The 20,472-nt window shown below is 32.4% G+C and overlaps 5 protein-coding genes across 5 annotated transcripts; 3 read left to right on the forward strand and 2 right to left on the reverse strand.

Annotated features, from left to right (window-relative positions):
- Positions 1 to 1,027: 1,027 nt before the first annotated feature.
- On the forward strand, positions 1,028 to 1,573 carry LOC101250526 (uncharacterized). Its single transcript, XM_004243900.1, has one exon. The coding sequence runs from the start codon at positions 1,028 to 1,030 to the stop codon at positions 1,571 to 1,573; it is 546 nt and encodes a 181-aa protein (XP_004243948.1).
- Positions 1,574 to 5,748: 4,175 nt separating this feature from the next.
- On the forward strand, positions 5,749 to 8,128 carry LOC112941835 (uncharacterized). Its single transcript, XM_026031980.2, has 4 exons — positions 5,749 to 6,109; positions 6,407 to 6,506; positions 6,898 to 7,448; positions 7,595 to 8,128. Exons 1-4 carry the CDS (start codon positions 5,923 to 5,925, stop codon positions 7,615 to 7,617), a joined length of 861 nt encoding a protein of 286 aa, XP_025887765.2. The 5' UTR covers positions 5,749 to 5,922; the 3' UTR covers positions 7,618 to 8,128.
- Positions 7,625 to 8,690, forward strand: LOC112941834 (uncharacterized). The gene is made up of 3 exons (XM_069287417.1): positions 7,625 to 7,917; positions 8,045 to 8,132; positions 8,250 to 8,690. Exons 1-3 carry the CDS (start codon positions 7,625 to 7,627, stop codon positions 8,688 to 8,690), a joined length of 822 nt encoding a protein of 273 aa, XP_069143518.1.
- An 861-nt stretch (positions 8,691 to 9,551) lies between these two features.
- Positions 9,552 to 10,632, reverse strand: LOC138337008 (uncharacterized). The gene is made up of 2 exons (XM_069286658.1): positions 10,016 to 10,632; positions 9,552 to 9,939 (listed from the first exon to the last, which is right to left on the reverse strand). Exons 1-2 carry the CDS (start codon positions 10,543 to 10,545, stop codon positions 9,711 to 9,713), a joined length of 759 nt encoding a protein of 252 aa, XP_069142759.1. The 5' UTR covers positions 10,546 to 10,632; the 3' UTR covers positions 9,552 to 9,710.
- A 218-nt stretch (positions 10,633 to 10,850) lies between these two features.
- On the reverse strand, positions 10,851 to 14,303 carry LOC138337009 (uncharacterized). The gene is made up of 4 exons (XM_069286946.1): positions 12,931 to 14,303; positions 12,306 to 12,818; positions 11,106 to 12,238; positions 10,851 to 10,960 (listed from the first exon to the last, which is right to left on the reverse strand). Exons 1-2 carry the CDS (start codon positions 13,390 to 13,392, stop codon positions 12,363 to 12,365), a joined length of 918 nt encoding a protein of 305 aa, XP_069143047.1. The 5' UTR covers positions 13,393 to 14,303; the 3' UTR covers positions 10,851 to 10,960; positions 11,106 to 12,238; positions 12,306 to 12,362.
- Positions 14,304 to 20,472: the final 6,169 nt, after the last annotated feature.

Raw genomic sequence — 20,472 nt, forward strand, 5'->3', positions numbered from 1 at the left:
TATGACGACCATTTTTCATGACATGATTCATAAGGAGATTGAAGTGTATGTGGATGACGTCATAATCAAATCTTGCGAGAGTTCGGACCACTTGACACATCTAAGGAAAGTCTTTGAACGTTTGCGTAGTTACAACTTGAAGTTAAATCCCGCCAAATGCGTTTTTGGAGTTCCAAGCCGGGAAGCTATTGGGATTTATAGTCAGCAGAAGGGGTATTGAGCTCGACCCACTAATATTAAAGAAATTAAAGAGTTACCTCCGCCAAAGACAAGAAAAGAGGTGATGAGTTTCTTAGGGAGGTTAAACTACATCAGTCGATTCATAGCTCAATCAACAGTGGTGTGTGAACCTATTTTCAAGCTGTTGAAGAAAGACGCACCAACAAAGTGGACTGAAGAGTGTCAGACTTCTTTTGATGCTATCAAGAACTATTTGTCCAATCCACCGGTATTGGTTCCTCTGCGAGAAAGGAGTCCTTTGTTGCTACACTTGTCTGTCTCAGATAGTGCATTCGGATGCGAACTTGGTCAACACGACGAGATAAGAAAGATGGAGAGGGCTATCTATTATATAAGCAAGAAGTTTACTCCATATGAGTCTCCTTACACTTTGTTGGAAAGAACGTGTTGTGCTTTGACGTGGCATGCCCATAAGCTGAGACATTATTTGTCTTCTTATACTACATATTTCATTTTTACAATGGATCCATTGAAGTATATCTTCTAGAAGGCGATGCCGACCGGAAAGTTAGCCAAGTGGCAAATGTTGTTGAGTGAATTTGACATTGTGTATGTAACCCAGAAAGCGATAAAGGCACAAGCTTTGACTGATCACCTTGCGGAAAATCTCGTTGATGAAGAGTATGAACCACTTAAGACTTATTTTCACGATGAAGAGGTGTCATTCGTTGGTGAAGATATTTCTGAAGCGTATCCGGGATGGAGATTATTCTTTGATGGAGCGGTGAATCATCATGGTTAAGGTATAGGTGCAGTCTTAGTGTCAGAATCCGGTCAGCACTATCCCATGGCGGCTAAGCTTCGATTTAATTACACAAATAACATGGCCGAATACGAAGCTTGTATTCTTGGTTTAAAAATGGCCAACGACATGAATGTCTATGAGTTGTTAGTTATTGGAGACTCAGATCTTTTGATTCATCAAGTTCAAGGAGAATGGGTTGTGAAGAACCCTAATATTATACCTTACGTACAATACGTGCAGAAGTTGTGCAAAAGATTTCGTAAGATCGAGTTCAGACATACTCCCAAAATACAGAATGAATTGGACGATGCAGATTATATTGATTCTTTGGATATAGAATTGAAAGAACACCCACTACATTGTTCCCATGTTGAAGCAAAACCGGACGGTTTGCCTTGGTATTTTGACATAAAGAAGTATTTGGAGTCTGGAACATATCCTGAAAATGCTAAGTCCAACCAAAAGAAGTTGATACGCCATATGGCTCTCAATTTCTTTTTGAGTGGGGAAATACTGTATAGGAGGACTCCAGATTTGGGTTTTCTAAGATGCGTTGATCCCGTCGAAGCTGTGAGGCTTATTGAATAGATACATGTTGGAGTTTGTGGCACGCATATGAATGGACTCATTTTGTCAAGAAAGATATTACGAGCCGGGTATTTCTAGATGACTATGGAGAATGACGTTTGCAAATTTATACAAAAGTACCATAAATGTCAAGTGCACGGTGATTTGATCAGAGTGCCACCTCATGAACTTATTGCTATGAGTTCACCTTGGCCATTGGTCGCCATTGATTATTTCACCAAGTGGGTGGAAGTAGCTTTATACGAGTCGGTAACCAAGAAAGTTGTAGCTGATTTTGTTCGCAACAATCTGATATGTAGATTCTTTGGAGTGCCAGAATCCATCATTACTGATAATGGCGCAAATCTCAACAATCACTTGATGAGAGAGATATGTGAGCAATTTAAGATTGCTCATCGAAACTCAACTGCTTATCGTCCCCAAATGAACGGAGCTGTAGAGGCCGCCAATAAGAATATCAAAAAAATTGAGGAAAATGATTGACAAGCATCGAGGTTGGCATGAGATGTTACCATATGCTCTATTAGGATACCGCACGACTGTCAGAACATCAATTGGAGTCACTCAATATTTGCTAGTATATGGAACAGAAGCAGTCATACCTGCTGAAGTCGACATACCTTCTTTGAGAATCATTAAAGAAGTTGAGTTAAGTAACGTTGGATGGGTTAGCAAGCGGATTGACCAACTAACTTTGATTGATGAGAAGAGAATGGTTTTCGTCTGTCATGGTCAATTGTATAGGCAGAGAATGGTTCGTGTCTTTCACAAGAGAGTACGAGCATAAAATTTTGAGGTTTGTCAGTTGGTTCTTAAGCGTATTTTTCCTCATCAAGACGAGTACAAAGGAAAGTTTGCATCGAACTGGCAAGGGCCATACATGATTTGCAAAGTATTATCTAGAGGTGCTTTGGTCCTGTCGGATATGGATGTCACTGTATGACTTAAACCTATCAACTCAGATGTTGTCAAGAGATACTACGTGTGAAGCTTCGATTTGCATTTCTGTTATTTACTTGTAATCATTTTGTTTACTTGTATTTGTTTTACTTAAAATTTTACCCCTCTTGTAATGAACTACGTATAACCTGAATTCTCAAGAATGAGATACGTAGGCGACCTATGTCGGCTTCGATCACCTAATTTATCCCCTTTATTTATTTCTTTATATCTGAACTACGTTCGAGCTGAATTCTCAAGAATGAGATACGTAGGCGACCTATGTCGGCCTCGGTCGATTTTCTTTGTAAATGCTTTTTATTTTGTTAATCTTTGAGGGGAAGTACGTTTCACCTCAATCCTGTCTCAACAGGATACATAGGCGCCACAAGGGCAGAATTTTTGAGAGGGAGTCAAAAATTCTCGAGAAGAAGATTCTTCCTCAGCAAGTCAAGACAGAAAATGATTTGAGATTTGCAACTGGGACAGAATTTTTGAGAAGATCTAAAAAATTCCGCGACCTGCTCAGTTACAGTGGAAAGATAAGCAAAACATTAATTGGGACAGAAATTCTAAGAATGACCTCAAAATTTCAGCACAGATTTATCCGCAAGTCCGGAGCGACTCTGAAAACTCCACAGCAAATGATCAGATAGGCCTTCAAGCATCAGACTCAAAGAAGTTTGTTAAGCCTGATATGACATGACTTGGCAGAGACTCTTTTTTTAGATACTATTTCTCAAAAAAATTATTTCTCTTAAATTTTTCGTTTTATGTTTCATTTATTTTGGCATAAAATAATTTGTCTTATCTATCAAGAGTCAAGAGATCAGGAAATCAACCGAAGATAGCAAGACAAGGAACAAATAACTGAAGAAATCGACACAGATAAGTTTATTTTTAAAACTAACAATTTTTCTGTGGATGCAAGTTTATTGTTTTGCTCTAAAATCAGCAAATTCTTCCGATGGATGAATATCGAAAGGTCCAAAGAGAAGAAAACTATCCCAAACTCAATAGTTTTCCTAGAAGCAAGAGACATTTTATATCTCTTATGTCGGAGAATTGGAAATATGAATTGTTTATTTCAATCAATTTCCAACAACACAAAATTTATAAAGGACCTCATTTGCATCATAATGTCGGATATAATACTATGCATTACCCGGAGGGTATCAACTAGTTTATTATCGATCTAGACGATGTATTACCTGGAAGACGTTTTACCGTTATCATCGTTGGAGGCGATATGATTATTCATGCATCGCGAGTCAATATGCATGCAAATGCATCACTGAAAATCATGCATCGCGAGTCAATACGCATGCATCGTGGAAAATCATACATCGCGAGTCAATACGCATGCATCGCGAGTCAATACTCATGCATCGCGGAAGATCGTGCATCGCAGGTCAACACTCATGCACTGCGGAAGACTAGGCGTCGCGAGAAGGTGTCATACCTCGCAGAAATTATGCACCGTGAGAAGATTTCATACCTCGCAGAAATTATGCTCTTGAGAAGATCTCATACCTTACAGAAATTATACATCGTGAGAAGATTTCATACCTCGCGGAAATTTTCCTTTCACGGGAAGATCTTCATGTCCCGTAAGAAATCATGCACTACTGGAGAAGGAATTGTGCATCTAAGGAGAAGTATTATCCGTTGGCATCAACTGCATTCCTTTATTCTGATCAAAGACATTAAAAGAAATATCAGCATCGTATCAAAATTTATTTATTTCGACATCAAGTGAAGAGTACATTGGAGATTATATTGCAAACACCAGACAAAAGTTTTATTTGCGTTACGTCAGATCGATCGAGTTAACATCAAATGTCGAAGGGAACAATTGAGTGTCGACATGGTAAAAGGCACTGTCTCCCATCCTAATTGCATTTTAAGCTGATGAGTTTTTATCTCAGTCTTTGTCGAGAGCATCCGAAAGGATGAATTTTCCAAAAACCATAGGTGTTAACGATGTCAAAAAGGACGCAGCATAATGTGGGACTTTCTCTTAGCAGCGAACTGGGACACAGTCCAAAGAGAAATGTCAAACTCCTAGGACACGAGTAGAGGAGCGACTTCCACCACAATCAAACCACACACCTATCATAAAGCATGTGGGTTTTTCTTTCAGTTTGCCAGTTTCGGTCCGCATCCAAAAATCTCGGTGTCTGCCGAAGGCAACTTTCCAATCTGAGTTATGATCCACCAAAATACTTGGAAATTATGTCCGTGTGAGTTCTTAGTTACGGGTGTGAAGTGCACCACATTCACGGCTAAGAGATTACAAGCCTCTTTTTCATACTCGGCCTATTGGTCACTCTCCCAGAACCAAAAGTTATCTAACATAATAGATTTTCTTTTCAACCGATCGACTCGAACTACAAGTGGCCTGAATTCTCATATAGCCTGAATTTTCGGGGTTCGGCCATAATTCCTAAACCCTTTTCCCAATCCTTTTATTAAAGATGAATGTGTGGTCGGTCAAAATTGGCTTAATCAATTTTATTTTCCTCAAATTTCTTGCATCAATCCAAGTGAAATGAGGGACAGTTGTTGACACCCAAATTTTGACCCTCCTCGATAGTAATTAATTGTCGAGCTTCTCGAGTTTAAAAAATTTAAAATAATTATTTTTTATAAATTAGTATATATATATAAATAATAAAAAAATAATAAGTGAAATATATTTTGATTGCGTTTAAAGTTTAGCGTCGTTTATTTGTTTTAGCTAGCGTATATATCTTACCTAATTATTCATATAATTATTTAAAAATCAAGAAGATATAATAATATTTTGTATGGATATTTGATTAACTATTTCACCTTATATTTTAAACCCTTAGTTCATATCCGAATCGACTATTTTATTTTTGTTAAACTTAAGAAGCTTGTTAATTAGTTGTATTAATTTGTCTTATTTTTAAGATTTAGTCAAATTGGCCAATTACATTAAAATTGGATAAATTTATAATACCTTTAACAATTTCCAGCAATTGTCCTTTAATTACCAAGCCCAACCTTTTATCCTCCTTCAGCCCATCTCCCATAAATTTAAGGAATCCCATAGTGTAATTCAATAATTACATTCTGTCCCGATAAGTTTAATAATTACAAAAAATCTCTTAAAATTGCTGAGCTGTGATACTTTAGAAAGTTGTGATACATGGTAAATGATACATAGTAACTTAAAATTGTTAAGAAAAAATAGGGGATAAAAACGGTAAATTTAAAGTTGTTACTAAAACAGCTTAATTTGTGGTAACAGATCATTAATCAGCATTAAATCAGCACTTAATTGGATATTAATTTCATAATTTGAAAATCAAAGATTGTATCAGTTATTTAGAAAACAATTGGAGCTGCCGAAATTTTTTTGTTGTTGCAGTGAGTTTTTGAAGATGAATACTTCGATTTTGATGAGACATTCCGGAATTTGGGTGAACGAATTGCAGTATGAAAATTACAAAATTGATGGAATCGTTGTTGGAGATTCAATTTCGTTTTCTAATCTCAAAGCAGCAATTGCGGCCGAGTTGGACATTGATGTATCAAGGAAAGAAATTGAAATTCGATACATTGTAGAAGGTAACTCCTGTCCGATGAAACTTAAGAACGATATGAGTGTTAAACTATATTTTGAACTGAAAAAAAACGAGCCTGGATTTTCAATATATCCATTATGTATTGACACAATTGAGATGAATAGTGGTACTGTACATAACTTTGATGGAAGAAGTGGAGAAATAACGTGTGTAGAAGGCACAACAAATGATACACAGGCTTTGGCAATAGTTGAAAATAGCTTATTTGAGACACATGAAAATTGAGAAGTTGGAGTTGCAAATGTTATAATCAATTCAGATATTGTTGATGTGAAGACAGGTCAGATATACAAGGATAAAGCAACACTTGTAGATGTGATGACGAAATATAAGATAAAGAACAACTTCAACTGCAAAGTGAAGAGGTCTGATCAACAAAGGTATGACAGTATTTTGATATTTTAATGTATCATGTGTTGTTTTATAATTTAATTAGTACATGAAACATTACTGTTCTATATGAAAACCTGCAAGTTTCATATGTTATTTTATAATCTAATGTATCAACATTTCAGGAATTTGTTTTTGATACATTGAAATAAGTATATTTGATACTTGAAAGTACTACTACTGATATAGTAAGGACTGTATCATTTTAAACAGTCATATCACAAATAGTGGATAAATTTCATTAAAGTTTGATACTTTTCTTAAAAATTGGTTGATACTTTTTGTGTGATTCATTGTTTGATTACTTTAAACATTATTGTTGAATATATTATATATGATGTATTTGATATGTGTATTAATATGCTTAAAAAATGTACGCAGCTATGTGTTGGTATGCTTTTCAGACAAATGTGGTTGGACTATGAAGGCGTCGTGCAGGAAAAAATCTGATATATTCATTGTTAGAAATTTCAATAGTGAACATACGTGTCCGATGAGGGAGAGGGTATTAACCAAAGTCCAAGCAACAGTGGGATTTGTAAGTGGAGTGACAGCTCCAAAATTGGTCAATTATAAACGGATTTATACACCAAGGGATATAATTGATGATATTAGAGAATATTATGGTGTTGAAATATCTTATCAGCAAGCATGGCGTGCTAAAGAACGTGCACTCTCCATGATTAGAGGAAAACCATCTGCTGGATATAGACGGATGCCGCGATACATACACATGTTAAAAACTGTGTATCCAGATTCTTATATAAGAATGCATAAGACTGAAGAGGATGAATTTATGTATCTGTTCATCGCCTTAAGACCATTCATTAGGGGATTTAAATACTGCAGACCAGTAGTTGTTGTGGATGGTGCACATCTGAGTGGAGCTTACAAAGGGACATTTGTATCAGCAAGCACACTTGATGGCGCAGGTATTTTTTATTTATAGTAATGATGTATTTTTATATATTAAGTATCAAATAATATAATGTGTGTGTAATCAGGTTGCATATTTCCATTGGCATATGGTGTTGTTGACACCGAAAATGATTGTTCGTGGAAATGGTTTTTCGAACAGTTCAAACATGCATTTGGCGATAGAAAAGATATGTGTGTTGTTTCAGATAGAAATGAGAGTATCATGAAGAGTGTAAGGATTGTGTTCCCCGATGTACCTCATTATGCATGCATCTGGCATCTTTGGAAGAATGTATGTGGAAACTTCAAAAGGAGCAGAAAGGCCATAAGTGATCTATTCTACTCTATGGCCAAGGCATATAGAAAGGAAGATTTTGATAAGTTGATGGCTAAGGTTGATAGAATTGATCACAGGGTTAAGGAGTACCTTGAATATGCAGGTTACGAAAAAGTGGTCAAGAGTTCATGCAACAGTAAACAGAGGTAGAATGATGACTTCAAACATTGCAGAATGTATCAATGGTTGTCTTGTTGAAGCACGCCAATTAACTATATTAGAATTCTTGGAAGAGGTTAGAATTCTTTTTGGATCTTGGCATTGCAAAAACAGAGAAGTAGCCTCATACACAAAGGACACATTAGGTAGAAAATTTGAGGAATTGTTGATTATAAACGCGGCTAAAAGTTCAAAAATGGAGGTATGTATCATTATATGATACTTTATATTATATATATCTAATTCTGTGTATCATTATGCTTTTTTAACATGATTTGGTTTTTAAAAGTTATATATTTAAAATTTTTAATGTACACAGGTTGTTCCATCATCTGAGTTTATTTTCTCGGTTTATGAAAATGGAAGAAGATATATTGTTTGTCTTGAGCGGAAAGTATGTTGTTGTGGTAGATTTCAACTAGATGAGATACCTTGTTCACATGCAATAGCTGTATTGAAAAAAAAGAATGTCACCGATATGAATCCGTATTGCTCTGATTATTACAAGCCTGATGCGTTGGCAAAAACATATGAAATTCCAATGATGCCAATGCCAGATAAGAAAGATTGGTCAGATCTTAAACACGTGGTAGCTGAAACTGTGTATCCACCTAGATACAGAAGATCATCTGGACGATCAAGAAAAAGAAGAAGAAAGAATGCAGATGAAAAGATTTCGGTGAACACAAACTGTTGTGGACAATGTGGACAAGAAGGGCACAACAGAAGAACTTGTACTTTCTACCCAAAAGAGAAGTGAATTTGTCGTAATGTTTCTATGATATAAAGAATAATTTATCACGTAAACATTTAAATGAATTTCAGTTTTAATTACGACTGCAAATTGAAAACTTTGTGTTTAGATAAATAAACGTACAAACATGTTGTAATTACATTTGAAGTCTTGCTTATGATTATAAATACTTTCTTATTATTGGTGTTGATAAAAATACTTGTGTCAATATTTGTTTTGAATATATAAATCTTATGCTACAGTAAGATAACATAATGTACATGATACATATGGTTAATCTAGTGTATCATGTACATTTATTGTGTATTTTTTGTACACATTGTTTATATAAAGTATCATGTACTTTTAGTGTGTATCATTGGTTTGCACAATGATACATCTCCATTAGATAAAAAATACAAATATATTGTTAATGTAATTGAGTACTTTAGAATGACTATAAATCATGTATCATGTGAATTTATATAATTTAACTTGTGTAATGCTTTTTTTGATATGCTTTTATTGAAATATAAAGTAAATAACTTTCCTTTAAAAAAATAATAGCAATTCATATGAATATGCTATTCAATTTACCTAAATATCTTGTAAAATTTAAGGATTAGAGTGTAACATATTGTACATTATACATACGGTTTGGCCAATGTATCAGTTATTTTTAGTGTGTTTCTGGTACATATGTATCATTTGGTTTTGGCAGTGTATCATCTAGATTAAATGAAAAATTTAAAAATCTTTATGTCTATGTTTGATTATAAATACTTTGATTATACTTTATTAAATGATTTAAACCCTGTTTTGTCAGTATATTTATTATGTCTATTTTTAATTAAAAATTTAAAAATCTTTACGTCTATCATTTGATATTTATATCTTCAATATAAACAAATTTGTTACGTAATGTGAAAAAAATATTCATGGAAATTGACAAAACCAAAAAAACAACATTAAAAAGGATAAAAATAGTTGTTCAATAACATATAAAAATAATAAATATAACATTAAAACATTGTTTATCATGAAATGCTACGCTATGTGAACTAAATCTTCTTCTGGTGGTGGTGTGACTACGCCCCTGGATTTTGGTGGATCATCATTGTCGCTAACATATCCGCACTTAGCCTTCTCATTTCCATAACTCCACAGCAATGCTCCATATCGTTGACGCAGGTAATCAGGATTAAAATCAGCATAAGATATATTGATTTGGTCACTGATATACTCAGCAAATGCAGTAACATATAACCCACAGTCTCTACAAAAAATGCATAATAAATTAAAAACTTAATGATACATTAAAAAGGGCAAATGAAAAAATTCTTGATACTTACAGGCTATCGCTTTCCTGTGTAGGGATGTCTTGTGCAAATTCTATCATGAAAGGAACTTGAGGCTCCAGAAGTGAGCCATTATTGTTGTCTTTATATGCTTGACAATCAGCAAATTTTGTGCGTTCATTTTCTTCAAAAAATCCACTGTCAAGTAGGTATGAAGGAAGCATTTTAGACAACATCTTGATCTCATGAGGAATTGTTTGTTTCCTTGTGCTAATTGATGAGTCAAAAACCCTTATCAACCTGTTTTTCAACTCAACAACAGCCAACACCCAATGGAATTGTTGATCACAGTTAATTGGGATGTAGACCTCATCTACAAGATGCCATGGTAAAGCAGCTGGTATTCCAAACCCTTTGATGATGTTAATTATTGACCTCTCATGTACAGATACAACTGAAGCGCGATCAATATGTTCTTGTGTAGTAAGACTATCATCATCATCGTCCATGTAATATCTATCATAACAGTTTTTTACATGTGACATGAACAAACAGTGGGTTGTTGTGTATCTGTATTGATCCATGCTGCAAAGTTTTGATTTTTTACGAAGGTAGTAAAAAATCACATCGATGTGCTATAAACAAAATGAAAACAGAGTAAGAAATTATTTACATCTAAACAATATAAAAAAAGAAATATAATAATGTGAATATAGTATGATACTTTTGCAAATTAAATAGTATGATACTTATACATAATGTATCATTGCTAATTAAATATCATGATACTTATAGATAATGTATCATGATGTTATAATATAGTTATGACTGATACATATTTCATAAATAGTTTAATATTTTACCTCATCAGACTAACACTTATTTGGCTGTGACATGGCATAAAACCAATTCTTGTTCATTGGAAAAGCAACAACAAAGTCCATCATCGTAAATCCAAAAGAAGAAGATCTTGATCTGTATTTATCGTCCGATGGGTTCCTGCATATATGATACATAAGTTTTCAATGTATGTACATGATACATAACACTCAATTATTTACAGTTTTTATATAACAAAGTATCATGAATTAGTTGTATATAAAATGATTACGCCTAACACTGAAAAAAAATGTATAAAACTTACTTATTGTTATGATTTTTTAGAAGCCCCCTCAACAACCAATTCATGTAATCCTCAATCAGTTTCGGTGAAACTTTATCTGCAATGCCACATCCTTCGAACGGGAAATGGAGTCGAGCCATATCCTTCAATTTCTCTTTTCCCTTTTCGCTTGACCCAAAAGAAGTACAATATGGAGATTGAATCCTTCTCGAAGGCATTCTATTTTTATGCGCAGGAGTGACTGCATCAGTTTTAACAGCAATCTCCGTTATTGGAATTTCAGTGGGTAATTGATTGTCGATCAACAAGTACTGGCTGCTAGTTATATTCTTTGGATCGTAAGAATATAATGGTCTAGCATTGGTAGCATCTTTACCCAAATCTTTGATAAGCGCATCTATTGCTGCTTGAGTTGATGGCGATATTGTTGTTGAAGTTGAAGAATCCTGTATAATATGACGTAATGATTTTTAGAATAAATTTGTGTGTAATGAAATTGTGTGTCATAAATCAAAATTGAAAAATGTACCGATGAATCCGTTGTTGTTTTTTCGGGCAACACATGAGGGATGTTGTGATGAACATTGTCGTCAACGGCTTGGTCCATGATATGTTCATTTAAGTCTTGGTGCGACTGATGTGCGTCACCATCCTGAATATGCAATTTTGAAATAAAAACTGTTAATATAATTTGTGCTGATACGTAACATTGATAACAATCACATGATACATAGTATTGATTAAATATGTATGATACATGACAGAATATAAAATGAGAAAAAAAATGATCATGATACAAAGCATTGACTATATGTGCATGATACACAACATACCCAATGTATCATAAACATTACCTTTGGATCACTGACTATTGGTTCACCCTCATTTATGGCAACACCAACACCATCTACATTGACATCCCCTGCATCATCGACGATATGATGCTCATCATTTTTACCAGAAAAACCACCACCATCCTCAGCTACACCACCCATATCATCGAGATCAACCGGTATTTGCTGAGATGTTTGTTTGTCAGACTGAAATGTGCTTGTATCAGCCTGAAAATTGATGTTCTCTTTGCTAATAGATTGCATCAGCTGGGAGTGATTTGCTTTTATCAAAATAATCAATTCCTCAAATTTCTTGTCAACCTAAAAATTGTAGATACATTTAGGATAAATAAAAGTTTGTTTAAAAATTACAAAATAATTTACTTACGTAAGTTTTCAAATATCCTTTCAACTCTTCAATATGAGGAATTATATTGTTGACATTCTATGAATCTGCATATCCATGAACATCAGCAGCCGGGTTCTGAGAAACGTCTGGAACAGAACCATGTACATCAGCAGCCGATTTCGGTGACACTTGTGGAACAGAACCATGTACATCATCAGCATACGAATGTTGAGGCAGACTTGACATGGAAACATGTACATCATCATCCGGTGTCGGAGACACATTTGATTGATCAGGTTGTTTCTGTTCTGACACCTTCTTTTTTTGAATAATCGATTTTTTTCTTCTTTTTGGCGGTGGTGGAGGAGATGTATCAGACACTCTAGAATATGTCCTCAATAACTGTTCTGGCGGTCTTGTGGAGAAATCATCTAAATCATCTTGCTCGTTTGGTTGTACTAATGGTATTGATGTAGAATGAGCATGTTCAACTTGAGCAATATCAAAAGCTTCAATTTCCTCTGCTGTTGGGACAATGTTTGAACATGCATTCTAAATGTATCACAAACACATAAGATAATTTAATTGTTAGATACAGTAATAATTCATAATGTATCACAAAGACATAAATAACGATATTCCATATACAAAAATAAAATTTTACCTTTTGGAAAATGGTGGACATAAGCATTTCAAACTTTGCCTTTTCAGACACAACTCTCCAATTGCATATTCTTGGGATGACATTGCGTTCTCTCACAGCTATTTCTGAATTTAAATTGGATGCACATTCGTATATCCAAACATTTAGTGCATATGGCATCCCATATAATTGGTACAACTTTTTACTAACGTCAAAATCCTGTCTAAGTGAACCAATTAGTTTGGAAAATGATAGCTGACCCCAAGGAAAATGTTGATATGTACCATCTTCAACCATTAGAAAGTCGACAATAGATATCGCTGTGTTATCAATAGTAGCTAATACAAATGTATGAATAAAGAACAGTATAGACATTTGGAGTGCATCCTGATTGCTCTCCCAATTACCCATCTTAAACCTTTGAACTAGTTGATGCTTTGTAACACTATTGACTGCACCAGGGAAATACTTTTTAAAAAGCATACAATTAGTTTGTTCTGGGTATTTGAAATCATTGGTATTTCCTCTGACCTTAAGTCCTGTTAATAATGCAAAATCATCTATACCAAATTTCAGGACACACCCGTTGGAATGTCTAATATGCAACACATTAGGGTTGCTTTGTTCCAATTCTAAAAGCAATAAGCACTTAGTTATTTTGCCCTAAAAACTACATTTAGAGATGTCTAAAAAGGGTCCAAAAATTGTATCCTTAAACATTTGGATAACATTATCCCCCACGTATTTTTCAAAGTCCTTTAGGAAATTGTTGTTAAAGTTAACAGCAAACCTTATGGGATGTGTTGGTATCTTTTTAATCTTGTACTTCAGTGGCTGCAATTTGAAAATAAAACCGCAAATTAAAACGATATAGAAATATAACTACTAAATAAAACAACTAATAACTTAATGATACATGGTTTCAGTTTTCAGAATTTCATACTATATGAAAAACATGTGATACATGTCTATAACATGTATCATTGAATTAAATAAAACATTATAACATGTGATACATGTCTAATACATGTATCATAAACAGCGACTAAACAACATACACAAAGAATCTATATGTATCATCAACTATATCTGATGAAGCATTTATTAAACTTAATGAATGATACATTATAACAAGTTTCAAAACATGTATGAGTAAATCAACTAAACAACTAATACCTTATTGATACATGATATCATACAGGAATTCATACTACATGCAGAACATGTGATACATAGCTACTACATGTATCATTACATTGACTAAACAATGTACACACAGATTCAACATGTATCATCAAGCACAGATTATACTTTACTACACTTATTGAATGATACATTATAATAATTTTCAAAAACCTAATGATACATATAAAATATTATGAAACACAACAAATTCACGTATCAATTGACCATCTAAAACACTATACACCCTTTTTAAAATGTATCAGCAAGCACACTTGATTCCTTAAAAATTTTATTAATTTAAACAACACCATTTTTAAGTACCAATATACTAACCCGAGACAATGTAGGCCTAACAACAGTGTTTGCTGCTTCTTTTTTCCTTTTTGGTTGTATTTTTACAACCTTTGATGTTTCGCCATGATCTTTGTTTGAATCCTTTTGAAGATTCATAGGATCATGCAAAGACTTTTTCCTATTTTCTTTCCAATTATCATCATCGGAATCATATATCCTTCTATTAATTGACGGATCCATTACTATGAAGTAATAGAACAATTAACAAAAACGAAAAAGAGAAGAATATACGAATTGATGATGGATTAACTATAAAAAGGGTCTTGGTTCTTACGATTCAATATTAGAAAGAAATAGTCGAATATGGATTAAGAATAAAAAGAAGAAAATAGAAAAATCTGCTGGGTTGAGAAGATTCAAAGTTATGAAGAAATAGTGGGATGAAGACGATTAGGGAAAAAAAAAGAATTGAAAGGTGACTTTGGTAAGAACAAAACGGTAGAATGCAGTGGAAGTTACCCTGCTTCCATATTTTTTGAATTTTGAAATTCAAAATTTCAAAATTTGTTCTTTTATTTAAATTTAATTAAATTTAATAATTCAAAATTAAAAAGCTGATTAATAGGTTGAGTGTTTAAATGGAAAAAATTTAAAATTCAAAAACTGATTTAAGAGGTTGAGTGTTTTAATGGAGAAAAAATAGGCATTAAAATTGGTAAATGTGTATTATAGGAGAGAGAGTGTAATGTATCTAAAAACTTACACTAAAATAAAAAAAATAGGGAATTATGTAATATTTAAAAAAAGTAGGGAAAATTGGAGAATATAAAAATTATAGTTGTGTATTTAAGTTATTTTTCCAATAATTTTTCTCTTTTTTTCAAATTTCAGCAGTCCACTTTAAATAAACTTCCAGGCCCAACTTTTTGTTTCCTTCCTCTTTCCTTTTAACTAAATTTTCAGAAAGTTAATTTAATTCCCAGCCCACCTCAACCCAAAACCCATTCCCTTTTCCATCCCATTAAATTTTACCCTGTTTCCCTTTAAGGCCCAACCCAATTCCTCTTCTTCTTCACGCGCGAAAACTCTTGGCAGGCGTGGGTAACAGCACATTGTTCTTCCCCTTCACACGCAAAGGAACCAATTTGATGATAACTAAATAAAAAATGATGATAGAAAGTAAATAATTTAAAAGTACAATTTTCTTTTACTTAGTCTTAAAATAAATTATTGAAGGTCATTTAGTCAAATTGCCGGTCAACCGCGAGTTAGTGGGCATTCCGAGGGCCTAACACCTTCTCGGAATGTACATTTGAACTTCGAACCCTTTTCAATTAATTTTTATCTGTTTTAAATCTTTCGAAAAATAGTTTTAAGTTTTTTTCTTGATTTTACAAAAAAACAAGTGGCGACTCTGTAATTTGGAAAATTAATTTCTCTTAAATCATAACATTAACTGATTTTCCAAAATTTAGTCATTTTTTCACCATTTTTTACTATCATACATTTTAAAGTAAAACAATAAGTCACACAACCTACCCTTGAACTATTTTTTATTCTTATTATTTTGTTCATTTTAGCCACGAACACATCTCGGTTAATAAGTGCTTAGAGAACTGGCCTTACCTGATTCTCCTTGAAGCGGCTTATATTTCACTCTTACAATAGGTGATTTCAAAATGTGTTATCTCGTAGATACACCATTTGATATACCATGTATCAAACTTAGAAACCATTAAAAAGTCCTAATGTCTTTATTTTTGTTACTGATCATTGTCTTATCAAGAGAATGGATCATAAAAAGAAATATTTTGACCATTAATAACTTTATTTTATCTCCTTGAACCTAGATCTTGGGATTTTCAGTCTTCTAGGTAGAGTTAGCACCACAATGACTTGTTCTCAGCCATAGTCCAATTCCCTTTAATAGCCTATCAACTCCCTCTCTAGTTAGGCCATTTATAAGTGGATCCGACACATTATCTTTTTACTTTACACAGTCAATTATGATAATTTCACTAGAAAGTAGTTCTCTAACGATATTATATCTATGTCATATATGACGAAACCTTCCGTTATACATCATGCTCTATGACCATTCTATTACAAATTAACTCTCATAGTATATGCATACTGGAGCTAAAGGTTTGGGCCAAAAATCTTTCAAGGAATTTCAGAGTCATTCAACTTCTTCACCGGCCTTATCTAGAGTGATAAACTCAGATTTCATAGTAGAACGAGCGATACATTTCTGTTTGGAAGATTTCCAAGAGATTGCTCCTCCTCCAAGAGTAAATACATATCCACTAGTAGATTTATTTCATTTGACCTAGTGATTCAATTTGCATCACTATATTCTTTCAATACTGTTGAATACTAGTTTAATGGAAAGCAATAGTTTTTACGTATGTTTTTAAATAGGGAAAATGAGGGAAAATGCACAAGTACCCCCTCAACTTACGTCCGAAATTTCAGAGACACGCCTATATTATACTAAGGCCCTATATTACCCCCCAAAACTTATTTTATAAGTAATTTTCTACATCTTTTCGACCTACGTGGCACTAGCTGGAAAAAAATCAACCAGTGTTGGGCCCACAAGATAGTGCCACGTAGGCCAAAAAGGGGTAGAAAATTATTAATAAAATAAGATCAGGGGGGTAATAGGACCTTATTATAGTATAAGTGTGTCTCTGAGATTGACATATGTTGAGAGGGTACTTGCGTATTATCCCTTTTAAATACTCAGAACTCTTTTCATTGTCATATAATAAGTTTGATTGAGAGTACTTATGAACTAACTCAGTTTACTAATAGCACATGTTATATCTGATCGTGTACACTTCATGATATATATCATGCTTCTCAATACTCTAGCATAATTCAATTGTCGAGTACCTTTTCAATCACATCAGTAACTCTTAAGTACGGTTGCTTAAGATTGAATCAATCTTACTATTGACAACCTCTTTCCAAAATGTGTCCACAAAGAGCATAACTTCTTCAAATTTATGAGACTCACTTTCAAGAAGAAATATTACAAAATCAAATTCAAAGGAAGTAATTTGTCATTTTACATTTACTACCCCTCTGAATCTCTTTATTAAATACATTCTCCTTTGATTCATTCCAAGGTCGTTTAGACCCTTTACTTAACTACCCGATGGTTCGATCATATGGACCATAACTTGACATGCTTTACTATTTGTAGCATATCCAATGAACATATAATCCACATTCTTAGGTCCTATTTTTACCAGTTTAGAAATAGTTTCCTCATTTTCATTTCTTATATGGAATAGACTATATTGAAAATTGTTAGATACAAACAGCCTGGACAAACAAAACTTTTTGTTGCATCTTTTTTTTTTTAATAAACAAAAGTTTTTTCTTATTATTTGTTACTTCCTTTATGAATAAATAGAACTTTTGTTTCTCTTTTTGAACAGACAAAATTTTTGTTGTTCTCTTTGGCTATAATGATAGCACCCCCCACAAATTTTATGGTAAACATGTACTTATAAATAGGACATTCAACATTTCCTTCAAAGTTCAGTTTTTCTTGTCAACAATTTCATTAGATTGAGGTGAGAATGTGCTATAATTTGATGAATGATTTCATTTTCTGCAAAGAAAAAGATTCATATTCCTCACATCTACCACTTCAAATCATGAAAATATTCAACTGACTTTCAACTTAAGTTATAATTGCATGTATGTTTTTATTGCTTCTTCCTTACCATTTAGCAAATAAACATAATAATATCTATTGCAATTGCCAATAAAATTTATGAAACATTTTTTTCCACCACGAGATGGTGTTGACTTCATAATGTCAGTGTAAATCAATTCAAAGGTTGTTTCAACAACACATACTTGACATTGATTTATTGCACTAGAAGTTAGGCAAAGTTCTAAGTTGACCAGGTTTTGCAAAGTTCTGTAATTGACATTGTCACACCCCTATTTTCCTCTCAAAACTGAATTGCTTGTTTTGAAAGAAAATAATTTTTCCAATTAAAGTGACATTTCGAATAGGGATTATTTTATTTCAGAGACGCCACCTGAAATTGAGTTTTGGTGTTTCAAGTCACCTTATTTACATCTCTAATCAAAAGGAAGTTGACTCGTTATTTTATGGTCTGCGAAATCAAAAATCAGGTAAGAAATTTTGTTGACCGAAGGAAAGGTATTAGGCACCCCTCGATCCCGTGGTTCTAGCACAGTCGCTTTATTGACTTTTATGACTTAACTTAAATTTTTTATGATATATTATTTAAATTAAAAATTAAAAGTATTATGTGCCCTCATTCTTTGATTTATTTGAAAATATTTAAAATTATCATATTTTATTAATATATGTTCATTAACTAAAGTATATATATGTGCATGAATTAAATCAAATAAAGTAAAGTAAGAGATTCTTTATTTTTTTTTAATCATTATTTTTATTGTTACTTGTATTTTCTTCTTTTTTACCTTTTCGTTATTATTATTATTATTATTATTATTATTATTATTATACTCTCAAGGTTTTATTTTTTTAAATTTAATTTAATCTTTTAAAAAGTTTTGACAAAGGAACTTTCAAAGAAAAAATTCTTTCCTTTTCAATTGCATGTTTTTTTAAAAATATTATTTTTATACTTCTTTTTTTTTCCTTCTGTTTTCTCTTTTTCCTTTTTTTTTGTTATATTCTTTCTCACATTTTTTTAACTTTTCCTTTTTTTATTATTATTATTATTATTATTATTATTATTATATTTTTCTTCCTTTTTTATTTGATTTTTTTTACGTCATTGGCATTAAAAGAAAAATCTACTAACTAAAATTAATATATTACATAATAACTACACATATTATTATTATAAAATTAACATCTTTGCATAATACTACACATATTATCATTATAAAACTAAATATGAAAAATCAGAATAGAATTGAACAATAATTTTACTTAAGTATGAAATAAACTATGAGTTATTTAAATATGAAGTAAACCACGGTTTGTTATAACAATTTCACACAAAATATAACTATATAAAGGATCTAAACATAAAGTTGATATGAAATATTTGAACATACTTCATATAAAAACATAATGGTTTAACCACATGTGAAATTTGACAACCTCAATATATTGCAATCAATGCTTGTATAATCATGATATTAAATTATACAATAAAAATTAAATGGTACCTCTGGCAAAAATTTCACCAAAAGAAAACAATAAGAATAAGGAACCACGAACTCGAAACCACGAAAGTAAACCTCAACTTCAACTTTTGTTTGTGAGTGAAAGCAAAATATGAAATAAAAAGTGAGTATATTTGCTGATTTTTTTTAAGGTGATTTTCTTTCCTTTTGTGTGTGTATTTTTTTTTCTTTTCCTTTATACGTTTTTTTCCTCCTTCCCTTTACATGTTTTTTCCCTCTTTTTTGCTGATTTTTTTTCTTTGGATTTCTAAAATATTTTTCTTTCTCTTTTCCTTTGTCCCCCTTTTTCTTCTTATTTCTCTTCCTCTCTCTTGCTGATTTCCCCCCCCCCCCCTTTTTTTTTATATTTATATATAGTTATGTATATGTGTATGTGTGTATGGAAGAGTTGGATAAGTGGAGTGGGTGTGGGGTAAGTGGAGAAAAATGGTGAAATGGCGGTGGGATAATGGGTAGGTTAATTTTTTTTAATTATTTTTTTGTTACTAAATAAAATAATATTAATTAAGAAAAATTAAATAGCCAGATTACAAAAAATATAAAAATTAAAATCACTAACTTATTAAACTTTGAATGAATAAATAAAAATGTACCTTAAAGTGTGATTCTATTTTTTGTGGTTTTTATATCTTTTAAAAATAAACTTAATAAAATAAGATAAATTTCAAAATATTTATAAAAAATATTTAAGCTCTAAAAAGGGTATAAAACTTAAATTCGGTCAAAAATTACGTGTCTACAGACATATCTCAATCATTTATGTCACAAAATAATTTGAGTTAAGCAAGTAAGAACAAACAAAAACACTAACTTTAAAAAGACCTTCTGTGAGGTAACCTTTTCCCACAAATATTTTGTTTTTTACTT

Source organism: Solanum lycopersicum, chromosome 7 (assembly GCF_036512215.1).
Source record: "Solanum lycopersicum chromosome 7, SLM_r2.1".
NCBI lineage: Eukaryota > Viridiplantae > Streptophyta > Magnoliopsida > Solanales > Solanaceae > Solanum > Solanum lycopersicum.